Source organism: Polypterus senegalus, chromosome 13 (assembly GCF_016835505.1).
Source record: "Polypterus senegalus isolate Bchr_013 chromosome 13, ASM1683550v1, whole genome shotgun sequence".
Taxonomy (NCBI): domain Eukaryota; kingdom Metazoa; phylum Chordata; class Cladistia; order Polypteriformes; family Polypteridae; genus Polypterus; species Polypterus senegalus.
This window is the reverse complement of record NC_053166.1, coordinates 42118674-42143680: the sequence shown is the minus strand read 5'-3', so window position 1 is coordinate 42143680 and position 25007 is coordinate 42118674. Positions and strand designations below refer to the sequence as shown.

Sequence of the window (25007 nt, the reverse complement as noted above, 5' to 3'; positions counted from 1 at the left end):
TGTAAGCTTAGACTTGTCTTGCTTTGCACACTCTCCACTATACTGCTACACAGAAGAAACAAAAACAGTTATTACTTTGCTATTCTACCCCAACTTACATTATAATGGGATATTTTTTAGAATATTATTTATGTAAGCATTTCTTGGCTTGTTACATACTCCTTAGCCTAAATTATGGCATAATGGTAAGGTTTTATGTCATGTACCTTTATTTACATGATAGTAATTTTTAATGTTTCCTGAATCTTTGGATAATGTCTGAGAATAAAAACATTCTTTTGCATGTGATTTATGTATTCAGTTTGTGACCCACATCCAGCTTACAGAGGAATCAAAGCATTACACACATCAGAATCTGTCCCTCAGAGTATCAGTTAGGGCGGCTGATGGAATGGTCCATATGGATGACACTGCAGTTGTGACCAACTGGGCTGGCTACTTTGAGCAGTTGTTCAAAGCTGATCCTCCGGTTAGAATGTTGTATATCTCTGGGTCCACGGTTCTTGAGGCTGATCCTCCAATTAGCTATGAACCACCCAATCTGACTGAGATTGCACAGGTGGTGAAACAACTGGGGGGGTTAGGGGTTAAGGCTGCAGGGATCTGTGGTATCCGGGGTGAACTTCTCCATGCTGGTGGTCCTAAGGCTGTCCTCCTGGCATTGCAAGCAATCTTTGCTTCCATTTGGGAGTCTGGCATCATCCCAACTGACTGGAAAACGGGACTTGTCATCCCTATCTGGAAAGGGAAGGGTGATCGCCTGGATTGCAGCAACTACAGGGGAATAAAACTGCTCTCTGTGCTGGATAAGGTCCTTGCTAGGGTCGTCCTCAATAGGATCCGTGATCACTTGCTCACCTACCAGCGACCGGAACAGTCTGGTTTTACGCCTAAGAAGTCTACCATCGACCGCATCCTGGCACTGAGGGTTCTCATAGAGCGCATACGCAAATATCGGCAGAGTTTCTTTGCAGCCTTAGTCGATTTTCGCAAAGCGTTCGACTCACTTGATCAAGCTGCCCTGTGGGACATCCTGAGGGTTCGCGGGATCCCCTAGAGGTTGCTGGATATCATGGCTGGCCTGTACACTGGTACTGTGAGTGCTGTGCAGAGTGGAGGCAGGACCTCTGTGTTTTTCCCAGTTGATTCTGGGGTTCATCAGGGGTGTGTTCTTGCTCCTACTGTGTTCAATGCTTGCATGGACTGGGTGTTGGGCAAGGTCATGGGGTCTTGTGGCTGTGGGGCATCTGTTGGTAAAGAAAGATTCACGGATCTCGACTATGCTGACGATGCTGTGATCTTTGCGGAGTCAATGGAGGCTCTGATCGGGATGCTCGAGAGTCTGAGTGTCTGGGCTTGCGAGTGTCCTGGATGAAAACCAAGATCCAGACTTTTAATGACTTCTTGGGCACAGCCATCAGCAGTTTGTCTGCTTGCGGAGAGTGTGTTGACCTTGTTGAGAGGTTTACTTACCTTGGCAGTGACATTCATGTCTCTGGTGACTCTTCCTGTGAAGTCTGTAGACGGGTTGGGAGAGCATGGCGGATCATGAGGTCGCTGGAAAGGGGTGTGTGGCACTCCCGATATTTATGCAAAAGGATTAAGGTTCAAGTCTTTAGAGTCCTGGTGCTTCCTGTTTTACTATATGGTTGTGAGACATAGATGTTATCCAGTGACCTGAGACGAAGACTGGACTCCTTTGGTACTGTGTCTCTCCGGAAAATCCTTGGGTGCCATTGGTTTGACTTTTTGACTTTGTGTCGAATGAGCGGTTGTATATGGAATCCTGAATGAGGCACATTACCTGCATTATGAGGGAGTGTCAGTTACGGCACTATGGTCATGTGGTACGTTTCCCAGGGGTGATCTGGCTTATAAGTAAACAAAAATCAATAGGGCTGTTGTGCTTTTAAGTAAACGAAGCACCGCGATAAAGCTGCCACAGTGAAGGGATCAATGTGAAGGTAGTCTTTTCAGCATTTTTTAGAGGAGCATCCGTATCTTCTAAGCAAACAGCCTCTATGCAAACAGCCCCTCTGCTCACACACCCTCTGTCAGGCGCAGAGTAAAGCAAACACTCAAAAATCAATACGGGCTGTTAGAGCTTTGAAATGTGCAAACGTGTATCATTGAGGAGTTTTATTTAATATGTAATACATGCTCTGATTGGGTAGCTTCTCAGCCATCCGCCAATAGGGTCCCTTGTATGAAATCAACTGGGCAAACAAACTGATGAAGCATGTACCATAAATTAAAAGACCCATTGTCCACAGAAAGCCGCGAACCAGCGAAAAATCCGTGATATATATTTAGACATGCTTACATTTAAAATCCGCGATAGAGTGAAGCCGCGAAAGTCGAAGCGCGATATAGCGAGGGATTACTGTATATATATATATATATATATATATATATATATATATATATATATATATATATATATATATATATATATATATATATATATATATATATATATATACACTAGACATTAAGCCCGTTACAATAACGGGCGCTAGAACAGTAGTGCATAAACATTAGTGGGAATAGTCTATATTAAATGGACCTTGTATGTGGCTGTAATATGCGTCACTGTATTGTGTGCCTTTAATTTTCTCTCGCAGTAATACTGGTTTGTATTTCTGTAAAATGCCTGTAATTTTGTCTGACAGTAATACAGTGGAACCGAAGTAATTTCCCCCATAGGATTGTATGTAAATAAAATTAATCCTTGCCAGACCATATGAACTGCATGTAAATATGTATTTTTTTAAGTTTTTAAGCACAAATATAGTTGATTATACCATTGAATGCACAGCATAATAATAAACTGAATGTAAAAACACTGAACAACACTGAGAAAACTAACACTACAAGAGTTCGCACTATAGCCTTATGAACCGCTTGCTAAAAACACTTTTTTTTTTTAAAGAGTTTTAAGCACAGGGAAAGACATGAACATTTGAAAAATCTGTAATTTAATAAACAACCAAGAAAAGTAACATTGCAAAAATGCACACGCACGCCTGTGTGTGTGTGTCTCTCTCTCTCTCTCGCGGGCCTGCGTGTGTGTGTGTCTCTCTCACGGGCCTGTGTGTGTGTATGTGTCTCTCTCTTGTGTGTGTGTGTCTCTCTCTCTCTCGTGCCTGTGTGTGTCTGTCTCGCACGCGCCTGTGTGTGTGTGCGTGTCTGTCTCGTGCACGCCTGTGTGTGTGCGTGTCTGTCTCGTGCACGCCTGTTTGTGTGCGTGTGTCTGTCTCACGCGCGCCTGTGTGTGTCTGTCTGTCTTGCGCACACCTGTGTGTGTGTGTGTCACAGATAGGGGGCACTATTGCTCCCTTGAACCCCTGTCCACGACTCCAGACACCAGGCAAAAGTCCACAAGTTGACTTTATTAAATCGCCACAGTGCACAAAGCACGCTCTCCTCCACTATACTCATATAAATCACAAATAAACACAATAATACAATCCTCCAACTCCCAGACGCGTTGCCACCCTTCCACCCAGCTCAGCTCGCCGTCTGGGAGCTCCCACAGTCCTTTTAAACACCCTGACCCGGAAGCATTCCAATCCCCAGTCCATGTGACTCTCAGTCCCTTCTGGGTCAGGTACAAGTCCTTTCTTTTCACTCCGGAAGCACGTCGCTCTTCCTCTGACTCGCTTCCAGGTTATAGGGCACGAAGAAGTCTTCGGTCCTCCCTGCAGCTCCCTCTTGCAGCCCCTGTGGTATCCAGCAGGGTCTTGTATAAAAACTACATGTTCCATGACTCCCTGCTGGTCTTCGGGGCACCTCCATACTGCAGGGAGGGCTCCATCTGGTGGCCTGGGGGTATTGGCCGGGATGACAAGCCAGCCACCTCTCACAGTGTGTCTCTCTCGCGCACGCACCTGTGTGTGTGTCTCTCTCTGTACAAGGAATGCACAGGAACGGACTGAACACGTGCCGTGTGGCCCCGCGTTTGCGCACTTCACCAGAAGACATGGACACCTGGACGCACACAGGGGTTTTATTAAATAGGATATAATATATATAGAGAGAGAGACTTATTTAATATTTTATAATAGTGTAGAATTTAGGTTTAGGAAAATTCATATTTTGGTTAGACTTTTTTTTTAATCACATAGATGAATTTGTTTGTAGGAGAAAAGTGCAAATATAAAACCTTGTACCTCAAGCACAGTAAAATAATTCAAGAGGCAAGAAATTATATCCAATTTTATAATTAGATCAAGCAGAACCAGAATGTAAGTATCATATGTTTGGGAAATATCATCAGTTTAATTCATAATTCTGGATTCCACTGAAACCAAACTGCATAATAGATTATCAGTTCTAGTTTTAGTTTTCTTTGTAATAGTCTCTTTAAAAATGCTATCTGCTAACTTTTCAGCATTTGCTGTGTTAATGAGAACATCCCCAAATCTATATAGTATCCATTATGATAACTATAAATAATGACATACAGTAGTTATGCATGCATTCTTAGTCTGCTTTCTGTCTTGTTCATGTATGCACATAAAACATGTTATAAGCTTACAAAAAAGAAATCGGCACTCCTCATGAAGCAAATGATAATTTGATGAACAAATTCACATTTATTTGCAACACGCTGTGCTTGCCTGGATTTTCTGCAGAAATAGCTATTTTGAAAATTTTCAGTTTTGTTGTTTATGTGTAAGGAGCTTTGCTGCTGCATTTCTGTGTATAATGTCTTGGAAATAAAAAAGTTCCTCTTGAAATATATTTTTTAATATTATTCTTTTAGAAGTGTAGTAAACAAATACTAAAAGTTGACATGATAGGCAGTTGGTATTTTCTTTAATCTGGAAATATTCTGTGATGCTTATTGTAATTGCACAATAATTACCACCAACCTCCTTAGCTAAAATCCAGGAATAAATAGTGAAATGGGACTACAAATCAAAAATAATTATGAGCAAGAAGGCAGAATACATAGAGAGTAAGATTCCAAAGAGTATGAGACCCATTAATAGAAGACAGGTGATTTTATTTATTTTTCTTTATTAAAATGGTCTTCAAATGCTAGAAGTCTTCATCACCTGTAATGGAACAGGTATTTTAAAAGTTATCAATCATTTCAAAACCAAAACTTAGTTTTTTTTTATCTTTGTGTTTTGGTTTCAGTCTGTCCTTGCCTTTCTTGACCATGTCACCCCATTTTGCCTGAATGTTTTATGTGCTTCCTTTCAGTTACAGTGTTGTGTTTTTTAGCCAAAAATGCACTCTCCAGGCATATATTCCCATCCTGCACACTGTATCCTAAAAGTTGTAAGTTAATTTTTGAACATGAAAAGACGCCTGAGAACAAATTGAAAATGGTCTGTTTCCTGTACGTCCTGGCATAGTTTGCTCCCAACTTACAAGATGCACGCATCTTGAATGTTCTGAATGTTAATCTATGTGCTGTTGCATTTTTGTAAGATCTTGCTTCTTGCACCATTATTGTGCTGAATGTTGTTGTTATTAACTGTAGTGAATCTGGTCTTGTATCCGTTCTCATCATGTTTTCCAATGTTGTCTTTCTTTGTGATTGCATCACCTGCACAGGGGACTTTTTTGGTAAGAGCTTGTATAATTAACACTGGTTTGTTTTATACAGTTAAAAGAGAAGTCAGAACAGTACAGGCCACTCAAGTCAGTAATTAAGCAAAGGTGCATGATTTCTTTAAATGTATCAGTCTTAAACTGAACTTGACTAATAATCTACCAACTAAAAACATAAATAGTAATAACAGGTTTTTACACTTAAAACCTGTGATTTTTGTTTCTTCAACTGATAACCCATATCCCCCAACCCTGCATTTTTGTGGAGAAGTTCATTTCCATGAAGTTTAAGACTCATGTTTAAATGTATTTCCAGTTTATTTAATTGGGGGTGGTTAAGTATATTGTGTATATTCTGTATTTATATGATATAGGCATGTGTTTGCTAGTGAGAATGTAAATTTGTGTGTGTGGGTGTGTACACAGTTTGCAGTTTGTATATATCTATATGTGTATCCCTGTGTGTGTATATGTATATGTGTGTGTGTGTGTGTGTGTATGTATATATATATATATATATATATATATACATATATATATATATATATATATATATATAAAATGCTTGTGTATACATAAATGTGTACATATGTATTCTACTTGAGGCTTCCCAACAAGAATTTTAGTCAAACACAGCATTAAATTCCCCATAGCAAATCTTTCTAATATTATTGGTGGAACTATTAATAGATGCATCTCTAAATAATATATCATATCTTTCCAGTCATTGTTAACAAGGTTACTTTAGTCGAATTGATACCTAAAATCCATTGTCATTTCTAGAGCAGTTATAAATGTGCTTGCTGGTGACATAATACTTTTTTTTTACCAAAGAGAATAGAATGAAAAATCTGTGAGGATTGTTTGTTTTATTGAGGATTACGTCAATTAAAAACAAATAAATTGAAATCGTAAACTTTCAGAAATAGGGTTTTTTGCTCCGTGGCCTCATTAATTTTATTTTTTACACTTTATTTTATGGTTAATAGAACATAACTGTCACCTTTAAAATTTACTTTGAAATGTGTCTTTACGTCTGTGCATTAAGGATTGGGTTTTATATGATTATAGGAAAAAAGGCAAATTGAACAGATGAGAAGGTTCAAATAAAAGCAAGAACAAATAATGTATAAGACTTTATGAAATTGTCTATACTGCATTAAGCAGTCAAAATGTAATTTATTGCCACAGTTATAAGGAGAGGTAGTAACTGATTAGTGGTTTCCCTGCACTAACTTTTTTTTCCCCCAATTCAGTGATGGTGGAGTAAGTCAGTCCCAGGATGACAGCGTTGTTGGAACAAGGCAGTGCAGACACAGTGTTGCTATTATGCCTATTCCTGGCACTTTGTCCTCTAGTAGTCCAGATCTCTTACAGCCCACAGCCAGTGTGTTGGACTTCTCCAATCCTGCAGGTTAGACTCTGTTCTCCTTATCTCTGTACATGTTCTTTTCTTAAAGCATACTTTAATAATACACTATTGTCAGATCTTGACCATACATTATTCATCCCTCTCTTGTTAAATTAATCTTGAATTAACCTATTAATTTTTTACATTTAAGATTTTTCATTTAAAGATTTACCAATGTTGTTTCTTGTCCTAGTGTGTGGATATAAACACAGGGAACTTCAGTTTCTATATTACATCTTGCCTGAAGAAGGGGCCTGAGTTGCCTTGAAAGCTTGCATATTGTAATCTTTTTAGTTAGCCAATAAAAGGTGTCATTTTGCTTGGCTTTTCTCTACAATGTTTTATTGTAAGTTACAGTATATGAGATTTAAGTTCTTTCTTTATCTTTGTACTTCTCAGGCAACAATAGACCATTTAGACATCAAGTGAAATATAGCAGTAAATCATAAGAAAAGTTAGGATTCTTTAAAAGACATTACGGACACTGATTTACAGTTGTTAACTTACTAGATTAAGTGGTCCTCAGGAAAAATACACCTTGATACTTCATAGTCTTAAAAGCTTGCTTAACCATCTTTTTAGCATTGTGGCAAGTTTATAATGTGTTACTGTCTCTTTTTTAAAGAGGTATGTAAAATCATCAACAATAGTATTTTCTCTGTAGATTGCAAACACCATTAAAAAGGTGTAATTTTTCTGTTGAAATAATGGCTTCAATATACAGTTACAGTCCAGAAAGTCATGACATTATTGTTACAATGGATTTTAAATTTTGTTGAACACATTTGTGCTGTTGTCATTTCCTGCCATGGTGACTCTTCATTAAATTTTATTTCGATGCATCCACTGTAATATTTCCTGTATCATCAGCACTTAGTAATATATTGAATTTCATAGCTGATAAGTGCAGTGTTTTCTCCTTTCATATTTTCAGTGAAGGTTTTGTTCAACAATCCACATACATAGTATATAGTAGGACTCTGTGATGTTTGCAGATATGCCTGGCATGCTTATAAAATTAAAATTGGTTGCCTCGATACTTGTTTAGATATTTAAATTGACACTGAAATACTTGCAGTTTTGTACATGTATGTCTATAGGGTGAACACAAATGTACAAAGTAAATCAATGGAAATGCAGACTCCTTTTTTAAGGTCTTGATTCCCATCTACCCGGAAAGTTGCCTGCACCATATCAAGTGCTTTCTTTGAATCCATACTATTAAACTGTTTAATGTTAGCGTTAAATTGTGTATTCAATGGGAATGTAGAACAACCATTGCTACACATTCTTTTGTCTCAGCGGATCTTTCCAAACAGATTTACATATGATTTTTTTTTACATATTAGCAGATGATTGCCTTTGTAAAATGATCACATTTTCAAAGAAGAGATGTGTGGCTTATGTTCTGTATCTTTACAAATGCTGAAATCATGACATGTGCACGATAGAAAACAAGGGATTTTACTGTCGGATGGTGTTAAAATTCTAAATATTTTCCATATACAGAGGGGAATTTGGTAAGAAATGTAATAGTCATCCCTGTATAAAACTAATCTTCTCTGTTTTTTTCCTGCTTTCACAGTGGTTGGATTTTACTGTAAGTACATGGTTGTGGCCTGTGTTATATGTATTATTGTCATATTTAACAATCTCTAGGTTTGTGGATTATTATTTTGTCACTAAAAGTCAGCTTTAGATCTGCCCCTAAATAATTCTTACCACACATTTCATGCTCATTATACACTGTACATATTTGCCAGTGTATATAGGATTATTATACTATATATATAGCTCTTGGTGTAGTTCAGAGAAGCAACAAGTCATAGAGCTGGAAGAAATCTATACTAATAAACGGCAAAGCCCTCACTGACTCACTGACTCACTGACTCACTGACTGACTGACTGACTCATCACTAATTCTCCAACTTCTCGTGTAGGTAGAAGGCTGAAATTTGGTAGGGTTATTCCTTACAGCTTCCTTACAAAAGTTGGGCAGGTTTCATTTCGAAATTCTATGCGTAATGGTCATAACTGGAAGCTGTTTTTCTCCATTTACTGTAATGGAGATGAGCTTGAAACCCGTGGGGGCGGAGTTTTGTGTGACATCACCACGCCTCCACGTAATCACGCATGCGTAGAAAACCAGGAAGAGGCCCAAAAGCGCTGAAGAAAACATGCATTATATAATTGAGAAGGCAGCGAAACAATAAGAAGCGAGCGAGTGACATATACAACCATATTCATGAGTTCTGCTACTTCGGAAACAAAGCACGATGTAAACCTAAACTTTAAATTAAGTTCATAGACAGGCTGTCGCTGGCGTTTGTAATTTAGTGCCTACCCATATAAGGCCGTCCGTCAGCGGCAATCCAATAGCAAACTGCCACGGGTGAAGGACTGTCCTTATGCAGAGGAAAATGAGATGGTCAGGGTGGTGTTTGGCACAAACTCGGCGAAACTGCGAGAGAAAGTTTTAAGTGCCGGGACTTCGGTAACATTAGATACAGCCATGGACATAGCACGACATGCACCAGCACAGCTGGGAAACTTGATGCATGTACACGAGCGGCTCACGTGAACTGGCGCAGTGCACAGACAAAAGCAACAGTTCCAAAGAGCTGAACAAAACGAATTACACAATTGAAAAGGCAGCAAAAAAATATGAAGCGTCTGATACATACAAGCATATTCATAAATGCAGCTACTGTGGAAAAAGTCAATGTCCCGCTAAAGGAAGACAGTGTAAAAAAAAAACCCGTGCATGCAGTGTGTCGGGTCTCAGATAAAGAAGAAGACGAGCTGTTTATTGATGCAGTAAGAAATGAATCGATGAATGAAACCTGTCATCTTTACAGCGATTGACAAACACGGAATGTAACTTGAACACAACACATCCTACAAATACGAACCTGATTGAAAGAAATAATGATAATCAAATCCTTGATGACAGCAACACTCAGTAAAACTCACAAAACAATTACTGTATATTGACAGTCATGTTACGTTATTTTTAAAATGTTCCCTTTTCTTTTCATAGCTTCTTTAACACACTACGTCTCCGCTGCGATACGCGGGTATATATATATGTATATATATATACCCCGATCTACATACTCGAATAATGGATACTTTATTAGCCATCAATGATTGTTTTGGTAAAGCCATACTCAGTGTATTCATTAGATGAACGGTAAAAAGTAAGAGCGAGGGAGGATGACTTATTGAGGCATGCAAGCAAAACCACAATAGCACGGGCTCGATGTATGAAAAATATATCTTTTCAAGTTCTATTTACTCCATATGTGTCAAACTCAAGGCCCGAGGCAACATCCGCCCGGCGTGTAATTATATCCGCCCGAGATCATTTTATATACTGTATTATTGTTATTAATGGCCCGGGGATATGAAGCACTGGTAACACAATAAACTACAGATCCCATAATGCAGCGCTTCAGCTGCCTTGCGAACACTTACAGCGTCCGCCGTCTCTTCAGTCGTTTCCTTACTTTGCGAAGGAAGCAGCTTTCTCAGAGCTTCTGCACTGTTTTATAAACGAACGATATATAAGAAAGTCCTTTTTCCTTGCTTGCCAAGAAGCAGCCTTTTATTTAATCCACGGGTTCTCCGCTGTTTCATTGTTCATTTATTACGATTTTTATAGTTATTGTGTAGGTTTTATTTAATCCACGGGTTCTCTTCTGTGTTCACTGCGGTGTCTTCTTTCGTTACGAGCTTGCCAAGGAAGCAGCTTTCTCACAGCTTCTGCACTGTTTTAAAAACGAACGACATATAAGAAAGTGCTTTTTCCTTGCTTCACCAATGAAGCAACCTTTTTATTTAATTCACGGGTTCTCTTCTATTTTATTGTTCATTTGTTACGATTGTTACAGTTATTGTGTAGGTTTTATTTAATCCACGGGTTCTCTTCTGTGTTCACTGCGGTGTCTTCTTTCGTTTACGACCTTCGCCAAGGAAGCAGAAACTTACAACCACCGAAACTTTGTAACGGCACAAGACTTCAGGTCACATCTCTACAAAACAACCTAATTGAAGCAACTATATTTACTGGCAGTGCCTCAGGTGACAGTTTTTATTCCTCGCATCCCCGTTATACCATCTAATCTCCCATTTCAATTCAAACGCGTTCAATTTCCAGTAAGGCTCTGCTTTGCAATAACAATTAATAAGTCTCAGGGACAAACACTACAAAAGGTTGGCATTGATTTGAGGCGGGATTGCTTTTCACATGGCCATCTGTATGTTGCATGCTCAAGAGTGAGCTCAGCACACAGCTTAGTCATATTACAACCAGAGGGCCGAACTGACAACGTGGTATACAGAGAGATCCTTAACAATTAATTTTTTACATATTTTCGTTCAGTCTAAAAATGTTTACTTTTTTATTAATAAAAATATTCAGACAGTATTTCACATTTTGCTAGTGTTTTAATAAATTTCAGACACTTTAAACAACTTTTAGCTTATTTTTTATGTGGATTGTTTATCAGTTGCAGACACTTTTATTTAAACTTTAATTTCTCATCTGGACCCAGTCAGATTGCAGTGCCTGTAGATTTTTGTTTCAAGTTTTTAATCAATATCCAATTTCACTTGTTAAACTTTGTGCTTAATTAACAGTTCAGGTGATCCGTTTTTCTGCATTGTAAAATTCAATTTATTTTCCATAATTTATATGTTATAAAATTTCACAACAGCCAAATATATTCCTTCTCTTTGGATTGATAAATTATTTACTGCATAGTTGTAATGAAATTTGAAGTTTGAAGTAATGTGTTGCAAAATGACAATGTACTTCTTGTTGGAGCAGTAAATACTGTTATTTGTAGGAATAGTTATTTGCAAGAAATCAACGATTTCTTACCACTTTTTTATCATAACAATAGTTCCAATTATAATATATTTTGTATTCAATTTTCATACTGTACCTAAAACTGAGTCATCAGTTACTTTTAACACTTAAATGTCAGTACTGTGGTATTGTAGGTGTATGGCTCAGAAAAACAGACATTTTAAATAAATAATTGGATGCGTTTGCACTGGGGTGTGGAGCAGGTGCAAGTGGTCTGCTGAGGAGACAGCTCATCTCAGGGTCGGTGCGAGACAATTACCTGTCTGTGCATTGCCTTATCAGCATGTGTGGGCAGTCAGATCGTCTCATTATTAGCCCAGGGAGGCAATCAGGCAATTTCACATGCATGCATCCCCTACATATACATAAATGGGGAATACAAGGGATCGGGAAATAAAACAGACATCAGAGCAGAGAATAAAGAAAGAGAAGATGTCTGTGATGGTGCAGGTCCTACTCCATGCTCCCCCTTCCAGTTTTGGTAGCCTCTTGAACCCGCCACCATCATAGTAGTCATGACCGAGATAAGCTGGATAAATGAGGACACCACATGAAGCAAGGGAAGGTGTAAAGTCCAAAAGTGGTTTTATTCAAAAACAAAACAGTGTTCAAATAAATAGTGCAGTGTTCCAAAAATCAGCCACAAATAATCCTTAAAATGAGGTAAAAATTGGAGGTTAAAAATCCAATAAATACATCCAATTAAAATGAGGTTAAAATCAACAGGCTGGAAGCAGTCCCTTTTTAAAAACTCTGTGCCTTCTCCTTTTAATTGGCGGCTCCCCTGCTTCTCCCATACAGGTCTTGCAACAGGGGAGTTGCCTCTGGTCTGGTTGCCTTCCATCCCTTGGCTACGTACAGCTCTCTCACTAGACCAAGACTTGGGTCCCCAGTGACCAGGGCGCTCACACTGGGGCTCTCCCTCCCAAGCCTCCTTGACTCCCAGTGCTTCTTCTGGCCTTACACGGCGAGTCATCCACACTTTTGGTCAGGCCAGCTCCTCTTAACCTCTCAGCTGGAGCGACAGCTTCTTATTGCCACTGAGTGCCAGCCAAACACTGCTTTCCGGGGCTGTCCTTCCAGCTGCCTGCATATTGCAGCAAACCTGCTCTGTCTTGCTCGCTCGCTCACTCTCTTTTAGTGCCTCGTTCCTTCTTCTCTCTTTTAACGTCCGTCCGTGTCTTTCCGTTTTTTTTTTCCCTCTCTTCCTCCTCCTTTCTGCCCTCTCTGAAATAGGGCACTCCAAGTGAGCATGTACGAGGAGCGGGAGTGACTAGGTATGTGATTAACTCACCTCAGAAGACAAAGAAGGCAGCAGGGATTGATGAGGCTTGGACTGAGACCCCCCATTGTGAGTGCCATAGCCTTTGGGGACCTGAACCTAAGTCTGGAGTGGAAGCCTTGCTATAGCCATGGAACAGCATGGACCCAGATCTGTGGAAGGTTCGCTGTGTCTGTTGGCAATGAGACTCCACTGCAGTGAAGCCCATATGGGATGAACAGAGGGGACATCAACTTTAAGAAAGATGCACTTGGCTTTTAGAAAAGGATGGGTTTTAACCTTGTTTTTAATAGATTTATTTATTTGAATTTTAACTACCGCTTTCAGTTTTATTGGATTATTTATTTACTGAACTTTGCTCTGCACTTTTTGGACATTTTTGTGAGGATTGATTTAATAAAAGCAGTGAGCACTGTTTCACCTTCTCCTTGCTTTGTGTGGTGTCCTCATTTGCTTAGCTTATACTTCAGAAACATTATTGGCAGTGGAGGGTTGAAGTGGCTACTGATGGGACCCAGTAGCATGGCAAACCCGCACCATCACAAGTACATTCCTGTCTGTTTATTGGGCAATTTAAATTTGAGCTGAAGTATAACTTACTGATCTTAAAATATTATGAATGAGACACTCCCTTTTACTTGCAATGTACATTAGTAACTTACACAGCACAAAAACTACTTCTCTGGATATCTTTAGCACTTTCTAACTGGAGTTTGCAAGCTAGATTTATTGTTTTCAGATTGGTTGGGATGAAGAGGATATGTTAAATTTTTAAGAAAATTAATCATCTATCACATTCTGCTAACTTTTTAATGATCATAACATAAGTAAAATGTATTCGTGTTTAATTGATAGCATGAATGAAATCAGATTTCTGTTGTCATAACTATTGTGTTAGGTGGATACCACAGAGATTTAATCTCATATTTTTTCTAAACCACATGAGACCATTAGTGTTGTTGCTACAACATCAAGGTGGCTTCATTATGAGTAATAAATTATTCTGTGTTAAACATATTCTGTTAAAAATGACTGAATAGTTATTTCTGCCACTCAGAAGTACTATTTTGGAGATTTTTATTCTCCTTTACAGATAATGGTAAAGCAAAACTGCATAATAGAATGTTAAACAAAACTTGCAGTATATCATAATTTAGTATTTTAATAATAAACCCAACATATACACACCAAAATGAATTCATATTCACGTTATTCAATGGAATATATACTGATATTATCTTTATATTCGTCTTTGCCTGTGTTGTCTCACTGCTTCTCTCCTTGTGTTCACTCATACATTTTCCCAACATACTTTATTTCATAAAAAGACGTCAGAGAGTCAAATTCAAGGTATTAACCAGTCTTTGGCTGGCATCAATGCCTTTAGAGAACACAGTTATTTACATATCAGTGAGCCAATGTAATGCTGCTTTTTAATCTCACATATGGTGTGGTATAAATATCTCATGTCTGTGTACATGCAAAATATATTTTCAGACATGTTTAATCCAATTTAGAGCTGTTTGTGCTTATTTTGGCAGCATCAAGCACAAAGCAGTCAACCGCAAAATAACACACTGATCCTCGGCAAGTTTAAAATTTCCAGTTAACCTGACCTGTGCATCTTTGGGATGTAGAAGCAAAACCATACAATTAATGCAATGCACAACCAATGCAGATGGGTAGAATGTGCAAGCTCTGTAGATACCATGTCTAGGATCGAGCAGTGAGGTAGCACTACTAACTACTTTGCCACCTGCTATGTCAGTATTTCCTGCTAAAGAGATGTCTGTCATTTCTTTTTAAAAGATAAAATTAATTTTTAAATGAGGGTGCAATATGATAAAAAAAATATTAGCCATCAAAGCTTTCTTACAGAAAATAAGCATGTGACCTTTTACTGCCACTGTCTGGAACCATTACTCAGTAACCATGTCGTCTTCTGTTCAAAGTTCAATTTTACTTAGTGTAACGTTGTATGTGAGCAAACACTAAAATTAAATACATTATCAGTCAGAATAGCTGATGAGATATCATAAATATATAAGCCTATTTTTTACCTTGCAGTATTATATTTCAGAATAGACTTGACGTACACAAAAGTATCACACATAACTCCCTTATTTACATGCATTGATCATAAAATAATACTTAATATTTTCACTGCTTTTGTATCTGTAACTAGAATAATAATTGTGCATTATGACCTATTTGATAATTGGTTTTCTCTCAATGGAAAGCTAAATATTTTCTTGTTTTTTTTACATCTAATCCTGTCTTCATTTTGTAATAGTTATCACAATATATTTTCTTTCCTTCTTTATCTTGTTATATTTTCATATTTATGTTTTGTCTTAAACAAAAGAATCAAAATGTGTACACTCTTACCAGTTGTTTTTTTTGCTATTATATCCTTATGCTATATTCTTGCATAGAATTACATGGATTTACTCTTTGTATGCTTCCATGCAAGGCATTTAGATTAGTTTTGTTTCTTATTCTTAACAGATATTCCAGACCAGGTTATCAGAGTCTTTAAAGTGGATCAACAGAGCTGCTACATTATTATAAGTAAGGATACTACAGCAAAGGATGTGGTAGCCCATGCAGTCAATGAGTTTGGCCTCACTGCAGCCCCTGACACATATTCCCTCTGTGAGGTTTCTATCAGTCCTGAAGGAGTCATTAAGCAAAGAAGGCTTCCTGACCAACTGTCAAAACTGGCAGATCGAATCCAGCTCAATGGCAGGTACAGTATGCCAAAAATCATCTGAGACCTTTCATCACATATCAGAATTAAATGTTCGAATGCTAGTCTTGTTCATTTACTAAACATTTCCGTTTAATGAAATATTTCTTTGCAAGCAATTTTTGTCCAGCTTTGATAAATTTGCATCAGCCGTTGCTTCTAAAAAGTATTTATTCAGTTTAATTTTATCACTTGTGTTACATCATCTGAAAGGTGGTGTTTAGCTGGATTGCAGGTTGTACATGGAAGCAGTTGCTTTTGATTGACAAAAGATACTTTGAGAAGTTAGAACTGCTAGGGATTTTCATTTTAAACATTCTAAGTAATTTAAAGGATATAACTTGTAGTAACAAAATTAATAATCCAAGCCGTTTATTTGTTTTAGGGCCTTGGGGATTCTCTTAACGTAATGTATTTTGATCTAACCATCTACTTAATTGTATGCTATTTTGTGCCTTTATTTAAACTCCTTATTAAGGTATAGTTTCTAACTTGCATCTTTGAATGCAGAAAATTAAGAGTATAAGCTCATTAATTCAGTGATATATTATACATTGTGCAAGGGCTGTGGTCAGCCCTTCAAACATGTGGGGCTCAGTTATCTTCAGTCCTTCCATCCCATCTTTCTCTAATTTTCTCATGTTCTTATCACTATGCAAAGCAGCCTTTACCTCTTCACTTTGTTTAGCAGTGTGATCTCCCATCCTCTGCCACTCTGTCTTGGAATAGCATTTTAAAAAAACAACATCAAGGGGACTGGAGGGGGGCTATTGCCTCCTGACCACAAGGGGGCGACCGCCCTGGTTTTGTTGGTGGCCTCGGGTAGGGGGCTTGTAAGTCCAACCCTGTTGGGGCCTGTGGCCACCGCCAGGTGGCGCCCGGTGCCTGAAGAACCCTGGAGCCCAGCACTTCCGCCACATCCGGAAGTGCTGGGGGGAAGAAGAATGGGGACCCCCGGAGGGCTTCCGGGCGTGCAGCCGGCACTTCTGCCACACGGGGGCGTGTTCATGGAGAAGTGCCTGGTAGAAGCTGGAGCCCATCTGGGTTGGTATAAAAGGGGCCGCCTCCCTGCATTCGAGAGCAGAAGTCTGGTGGAAGAGGACGGAGCTGGAGAAAGGACTGGAGGTGGCCGGAAGAAAGGCACAAAAGACTGTGAAAGGCCCAGACTTTTGGGGGATCGGTGCTGGAGGCACTGGGACGTGCATTAAAGTTTGTAAATGAACGAATGATGTCCGTCTGTCTGTGTCCATGTTCTGTTCCACTATATATATATATATATATATATATATATATATATATATATATATATATATATATAGGGCAAAAAAAGAAACATCCCTTTTTCAGGACTGTGCATTTCAACAATAATGTTTTAAAAATCCAATTAACTTTACAGATCTTCATTGTAAAGGGTTTAAACAATGTTTTCCATGCATGTTCAATTAACCATAATCAATTAATTAACATGCACCTGTGGAATGGTCGTTAAGACCTTAACAGCTTACAGAAAGTAGGCATTTAAGGTCACAGTTCTAAAAGCAGGACACTAAAGAGACTTGTCTACCGACTGTGAAAAACACCCAAACAAAGATGCCTAGGGTCCCTGCTCATCTGCGTGAACGTGCATTAGGCATGCTGCAGGGAGGCATGAGGACTGCTGATGTGGCTAGGGCAATAAATTGCCATGTCCGCACTGTGAGACGCCTAAGACAGCGCTACAGTGAGACAGGAAGGACAGCTGATCATCCTCGCAGTGGAAGACCACGTATAACAACACCTGCACAGGATCGGTACATCCGAATATCACACCTGATTGACAGGTACAGGATGGCCACAACAACTGCCCGAGTCACACCAGGAACACACAATTCCTCCATCAGTGCTCAGACTATCCGCAATAGGCTGAGAGAGGCTGGACTGAGGGCTTGTAGGCCTGTTGTAAGGCAGGTCCTTACCAGACATCACCAGCAACAACGCCACCTATGGGCACAAACCCACCTTCGCTGGACCAGACAGGAGTGTCAAAAAGTGCTCTTCACTGATGAGTCACGGTTTTGTCTCACCAGGGGTGATGGACGGATTCGTGTTTATCGTCGAAGGAATGAGCGTTACACCGAGGCCTGTACCCTGGAGCGGGATCAATTTGGATTGATGGCTAGGGCCATTCCCCCCAGAAATGTCCAGAAACTTGCAGGTGCCTTGGTGGAAGAGTGGGGTAACATCTCACAGCAAGAACTGACAAATCTGGTCCAGTCCATGAGGAGGAGATGCACTGCAGTACTTCAAGCAGCTGGTGGCCACACCAGATACTGACTGGTACTTTTGATTTTGAGCCTCCCTTCATTCAGGAACATATTGTGAAACATTTTTAGTTTATGTCTTCCGGTGTTGACTCTTTTAGTGTTCATACAAATATTTACACATTAAGTTTACTGAAAGTAAAAACAGTTGAAAGTCAGAGGACGTTTCTTTTTTTGCTGAGTAATGTAATGTGTGTGTGTGTGTGTGTGTGTGTATATATAATATATATATATATATATATATATATATATATATATATATATATATATATATATATATAAACTGCTCAAAAAATTAAAGGAACACTTTGAAAACACATCAGATCTCAATGGGAAAAAGAAATCCTCCTGGATATCTATACTGATATAGACTGGGTAATGTGTTAGGAACGAAAGGATGCTACATCATTTGATGGAAATGAAAATGATCAACCTACAGAGCCCTGAATTCAAAGGCGCCCCAAAAATCAGAGTGAAAAAATTATGTGGCAGGCTAGTCCATTTTGCCAAAGTTTAATTGCAGCAACTCAAAATTATACGCAGCACTTTGTATGGCCCCTGTGTTCTTGTATACATGCCTGACAACATCGGTGCATGCTTCTAATGAGATGACAGATGGTGTTGTGGGGATCTCCTCCCAGATCTGGACCAGGGCATCACTGAGCTCCTGGACAGTCTGAGGTGCAACCTGGTGGCATTGGATGGACCAAAACATAATGTCCCAGAGGTGTTCTATTGGATTTAGGTCAGGGAAGTGTGGTGGCCAGTCAATGGTATCAATTCCTTCATCCTCCAGGAACTGCCTGCATACTCTCAACACATGAGGCCAGGAATTGTCGTGCACCAGGAGCCACTGTACAAGCATAGGGTCTGACAATGGGTCCAAGGATTTCATCCTGATACCTAATGGCAGCCAAGGTGCCTTTGTCAAGCCTGTAGCGGTCTGTGTGACCCTCCATGGATATGCCTCACCAGACAATCATTAACCCACCACCAAACTTCTCATGCTGAATGATGTTACAGGCAGCATAATGTTCTCCATGGCTTCTCCAGACCCTTTCACTTCTGTCACGTGCTCAGGGTGAACCTGCTCTCATCTGTAAAAAGCACAGGGCACCAGTGGTGCATCTGCCAATTCTGGTATTCTATGGCGAATGCCAATCGAGCTGCATGCTGCTGGGCAGTGAGCTCAGGGCCCATTAGAGGACATGGGGCCCTTGGGTCACCCTCATGAAGTCTTTCTGATTGTTTGGTCAGAGACATTCACACCAGTGGCCTGCTGGAGGTCATTTTGTAGGGCTCTGGCAGTGCTCATCCTGTTCCTCCTTGCCCAAAGGAGCAGATACTGGTCCTGCTGATGGGTTATGGACCCTCTATGGCCCTCTCCAGCTCTCCTAGAGTAACTGCTTGTCTCCTAGAATCTCCTCCATGCCCTTGAGACTGTGCAGGGAGACACAGCAAACCTTCTGGCAATGACACGTATTGATGTGCCATCCTGGAGAAGTTGGACTACCTGTGCAACCTCTGTAGGGTCCAGGTATCGCCTCATGCTACCAGTAGTGACACTGACTGTAGCCAAATGCAAAACTAGTGAAGAAACAGTCAGAAAAGATGAGGAGGGAAAAATGTCAGTGGCCTCCACCTGTTAAACCATTCCTGTTTTGGGGGTCATCTCATTGTTGCCCCTCTAGTGCATCTGTTGTTAATTTCATTAACACCACAGCAGCTGAAACTGATTAACAACCCCCTCTACTATTTAACTGACCAGATTAATATGTGTGTGTATATGTGTATGTATATATATATATATATATATATATATACACACACACACATATATATATATATATATTGTGTGTGTGTGTGTGTGTATATATATGTATATATATATATATATATATATATATATATATATATATATATATATGTATATATATATGTATATTATGTATTGTTATATATTCAGTTCAATAATGCATCCCCTTTTTAGATCTTACAAACCATCAACATTATGCCACGGGACTGGCCACTAAACAGGATTGCCATAATTGTTCTTTAAGTGCACCTGGCACATTCTTCCTTATGTTTAGGAACTGTTCCACTGCCATTCTGGTGCTTTGTTTCTAACAGTTTCTAATGTTTTCCTTGGGTATCATTGCTGGAAACATGCCAATGGCCTATTATTGAAAGGTTCCTAACTTTCTGCTAATCTACTGAAATCTTCTTTTTAAAATGTGACACTTTTTAAGGAATTGTCTTTATTTATCTAATAATCTTTCTCTCTGTGCCAGGTGCTGTTGGGGGAGGTTTCTGTGTTTTTGTCAATTATTTCTAATTAGTTTTGTTTAATTCACTTGTTAACCCCAAAAAAATTCTGAACAAAAAGGAAAATTAGAACAGGACTTTTAAGCCATGTTTTAATTAACACAATGAATGTAAAAAATATAGAAGACACATGTTTAACTAAGAAAGAGTTAAATTTTAAGGTAGAAAATAGAGTATCAGTAGAACACACAAATTATTTATAAAGCATGTTGACCTTAAAGCTTAGATGGTGTCCACCACTTTACAGTGTAAGAAATCTTTCAAACTTTGAATATCAGATTTAACATTCCATAAAGTGACCAAATGTATTGCCAACACTAGTGTCCATGTAGTAATGTAATATTCATTTCTTGTTATAGATACTATCTGAAAAATAACATGGAAACAGAAACACTGTGTTCTGATGACGATGCACAGGAGCTTCTCCGGGAAAGCCAGATTTCTCTGTTGCAGCTCAGCACTGTAGAAGTGGCAACCCAGCTGTCCATGAGAGATTTTGAGCTTTTCCGAAACATTGAGCCAACAGAGTACGTGGATGACCTCTTCAGATTAGACTCTAAACAGGGCTGTGCCAATCTGAAACAGTTTGAAGAGGTTATTAATCAAGAAACCTTCTGGGTGGCCACAGAAATTTTAAGGGAGTCTAATCAGATCAAGAGAATGAAGATAATTAAACACTTCATCAAAATTGCCTTACATTGCCAGGAATGCAAAAATTTCAACTCCATGTTTGCAATTATAAGGTAAGGTCCAGTAACACTATAACGTTTTCCTGTTCCCTCTCCGAATTACTGTAGTCAAAAACAGTGCTATCATGATTTTTGTGCAGTTTTTGTATCTGTTTATAATGTTTGATATTTAAATAATGCTGTATAATAAAATAATCCTAATAACTATAACTTCCAATTTTTATATGCTATGCATAACTTCTCAATGTGTGCAGGTACACGCTATGAGCAAATGCAATAGCTGTGAAGCAGATGGTGTTGTTTTACAGTAGTAACAAGTTATAGTGTTAAAAACTAATTATAAAGATAATACTCTGATACAGTAATTATTTTTTCTAGACTATATTACCTTTTTTCTATATTACCCTGTTGCCATAAATGTGTCATTGTGCTCATCTTGATAGCAATGTCATCCTCTTTTTCTACATTCTTATTATTAATCGTTTTTTGCATGAATTTCTTGATGTAAAGCATTGCAAGTCTTGTGGCCTTCACATTTTATTTTTCTCTGTGTGTAGAGCCATGATGATCCCTAATCTTAAAAGTAAAATTGTGTCTGATACAAGTTTAGGCCGCTAAGATGCCTCACAATATAGCACCTTGATAATGTTGGCTTGTTGCATGCAAGTGAATTTTTTTTTTTTTGGTACCGAGATGTTTTGAATTTGCCCCAATGGATAAGAAGCTCAATGCAGATTTTTATTTATTTATTTTAGGAGTCTGCATGCTAGCCTCCTTAGCCTTTATTTTATGTCAAATACATTATTTTGCATTATGTACTATCCATCCATACACTTTCATAACCCACTTATCCTGAACAGGATTGTAGGGGTCAAGTATTATCCACTTCTGAATTTTTTCACCTAGAGTATATTAAAGGTATTACAGTAAATTCCTACTTTATGACTTCAGACAAAACTCTTGCTTTTTAGATACTGGAAAGAAATTTAAGGCAACTGGTAATATGCTGGAAATGTAATTATAAATTAGTTAATAATATCCAGTTTATATTATAAATCATTGAGTTCCCTTTACTTTTTTCATGTTCTTGCTCTTTCCATTTTGTAGTGGTTTAAATTTGGCTCCAGTTACTCGTTTAAAGGGAACCTGGGAAAAGCTCCCAAACAAATATGAAAAGCTTTTTGATGACCTGCAAGAAATTTTTGACCCCTCAAGAAACATGGCCAAGTACCGAAATGTGTTGACAAACCAGAGTATGCAACCCCCAATTATTCCATTGTTTCCGGTTGTGAAAAAAGATCTGACCTTTCTACATGAAGGTGAGCAGTTTATCTGTTTTGAGTTTACCTTACCTAGCAGCTCACAGAGTAAGGCTTCATTTACATTAGCAGCTTCCATGCTGTAGTACACTTTTTTGTGCTTATATGAATTATATATTTGTTTTACATATTACTATATTGAGCAGCTAAACTGTCTTCTCAGAAAAAAAATATATTTTTTCATTTCCTTACGAAAGTTTGACTCAAGTTTTACTTACATTAACAGCTTCCATGCTGTAGTACACTTTTTTGTGCTTATATGAATTATATATTTGTTTTATATATTACTATGTTGAGCAGCTAAACTGTCTTCTCAGAATTTTTTTTTTTTCTTCATTTCCTTACGAAAGTTTGACTCAAGTTTTACTTCTGCATCGTTCTTACAATCAAGCTGCAACTTCAGTTTCACTTCTTTCTTTTTGTTAAGAGTATCTGAGTGGATTAGAATGCAAAGCAGTATTTAACGAAACACTGCCATCCTGCTTCTCAAAAGTAAATGGTTTTTCATGTGTGTTTGTCATGGAAAAGATTTATTGCTTTTTCACAGTTCACATTAATGGATCTTTATGAATATTACCCAGGGCCTTTTTGCTTTTACAATATCAGAGCAATCATTAATAGTAGTTTTCTTTGCCATAACTTCTCATTAGGAAGACAATCACTTCAGCTCTATGTGATTTTTGAACTTTCAAGGCGCTCTACATAATTTTTTGTAAAGTATTAATTGTGGATTCTTATTGGTCAGTGTTTTTCACTTTCTAGTTTTCTGTTATTTATGAATTGAGAAAACTACCTATCATTACTTTTGCTGTTCTGTATTAGTCATGACAAAAGTAATCCTTGGGGTCGGCTGAGATTATCACTGAGAAAGCTTTTCGTTTCCGGGGATTTCTAACAAAAGGGAGAAAATCTCCCAGTTTTTGTGCCAAACCAACATTGTATGTTAATCCCTGGCACTTTTAAAATGCAGTCCCCCATAACATTCTACTCTCTAAACCAATGTATACTCTGACAGCACTGAGAATATAATGGCCAGAGCACCTTGGCTAAAATAGTGAGTGAGAGGGAGAGGACACAAGTGTCCTAACCAGTGCAGCTACATTCATTCTACTAAATTTAAAGTGGTGCTTTCCTGGCAGAACCTAATATGGCTTTTATGCTGAGTAATATTTTTTACTAAAGTGAAGTAGTACAAAGTTATCATTTGTGTTGTTGTTTTGCACGTTTTTTTGGCTTTGATGTAGTGCTGTAAGTAGAACTACTTTTCCTTTGTATATTTCCCAACAATGAATCTGATCCATTCTTGCAGCTAAGCACTTCCTCCTGGACAGCATTATTGAACAATTAAATACTTCTATTTTTTTTTTTTTTTTGCAAAGTAACTTCCATACAGTGTTTTCATGATACTGCCTTGGGCTGTGGTCCTTCCTTTGTTTTGACCAGATTGGCTGCTGTTACTGTGCCAGCTACCTTGTCAACTTTTTGTACTCTGTTATGAGTTCTTCATACACTTTATGAATCTTTATGCAAATATTTAAATGTTGGCTTTTATCCCCCTCCTTAACGGATCTGTTCTCTGTTTTATGGATAAGAATTAGGTTGTCTTCTTCTGTGGCTTAAGGAATGCACTCTAGGACTTACTGTATTTGTGCAAGAGTTATTTTGCTGTCTATTTTGTTCAGGATAAAGGTTTCTACATATTTGGCCATTTTTCTTACATTTACATTTATTTTCCTAGTAGGTTCTTTTATCCAAAGCAACTTGCAAAAGATATCAACATAATCTAGTATGCATTAGTCTCAGGGACTGTTTGGGAACAAGTGTTACAGGGCAAGATTACAAAATTGATCATCACAAGTGAAATTCCTAGGTTACAAAACCTAACAACTAATATCAGTTAGAAATTCAATGAACAGGAGAGGCTTCAAATAGTTTATTTAAACACATTTTGGGATATAGAATTTTGCATGGAGGCGAGAACCTTGTTGCAGCAGATAGTAGATACACATGAAAGGGTCCAGATTTAATGTCATCCAGAGGTGGCATCAGATGACAATATTCATTAGCAGACCTGAGTGGTCAGAAGGAGTGTAGGACCTCACAGGTGTCACTATATATAGCTGTTGACCCATTAACTACACTGTAGGCAAATATCAAGGATTTGAACTTCATATGTGCTGCTACAGGACGCCAATGTAGTAAACATGACTTGCGTCTGTGCCTTAGTGTAAGTTAAAATATACCGGGGATGACACTTGCAGCTCTCAGCTTCCATTAGTTTGGATTTTAATGGCTCACAGAGTTGTGCTTGGGTTTTTACTTGGCTTAACATAGCATGTGCAAAGGTCTTTCATGTTTATGCAGAGTGGATCACAACTGGTTCTATCTGCTGTTGTTGATTAGCATTTTCTTTGCGTAATTTAGCTAATTGAAGTAGTATTTGCTTTTACCCTCTTCAGAGAATTATAGTTTATCATTAAGGAAACTAGTT

General features: G+C 38.4%; 1 protein-coding gene across 11 annotated transcripts in view; it reads left to right on the top strand.

Moving 5' to 3' along the window:
• The window catches only part of rapgef6 (Rap guanine nucleotide exchange factor (GEF) 6), a 373961-nt gene that overhangs the window by 326238 nt on the left and 22716 nt on the right, over positions 1-25007 (top strand). For 7 of the 11 annotated variants that reach the window (XM_039775454.1, XM_039775461.1, XM_039775458.1 and 4 more), the window contains 5 exons: positions 6825-6982; positions 8565-8579; positions 15643-15883; positions 20868-21251; positions 22305-22516. In XM_039775454.1, the coding sequence (XP_039631388.1) occupies positions 6825-6982; positions 8565-8579; positions 15643-15883; positions 20868-21251; positions 22305-22516 (1010 nt within the window). The remainder of the gene's footprint in view (positions 1-6824; positions 6983-8564; positions 8580-15642; positions 15884-20867; positions 21252-22304; positions 22517-25007) is intronic. The other 4 variants (XM_039775462.1, XM_039775459.1, XM_039775457.1 and 1 more) reach the window with 1 other exon arrangement.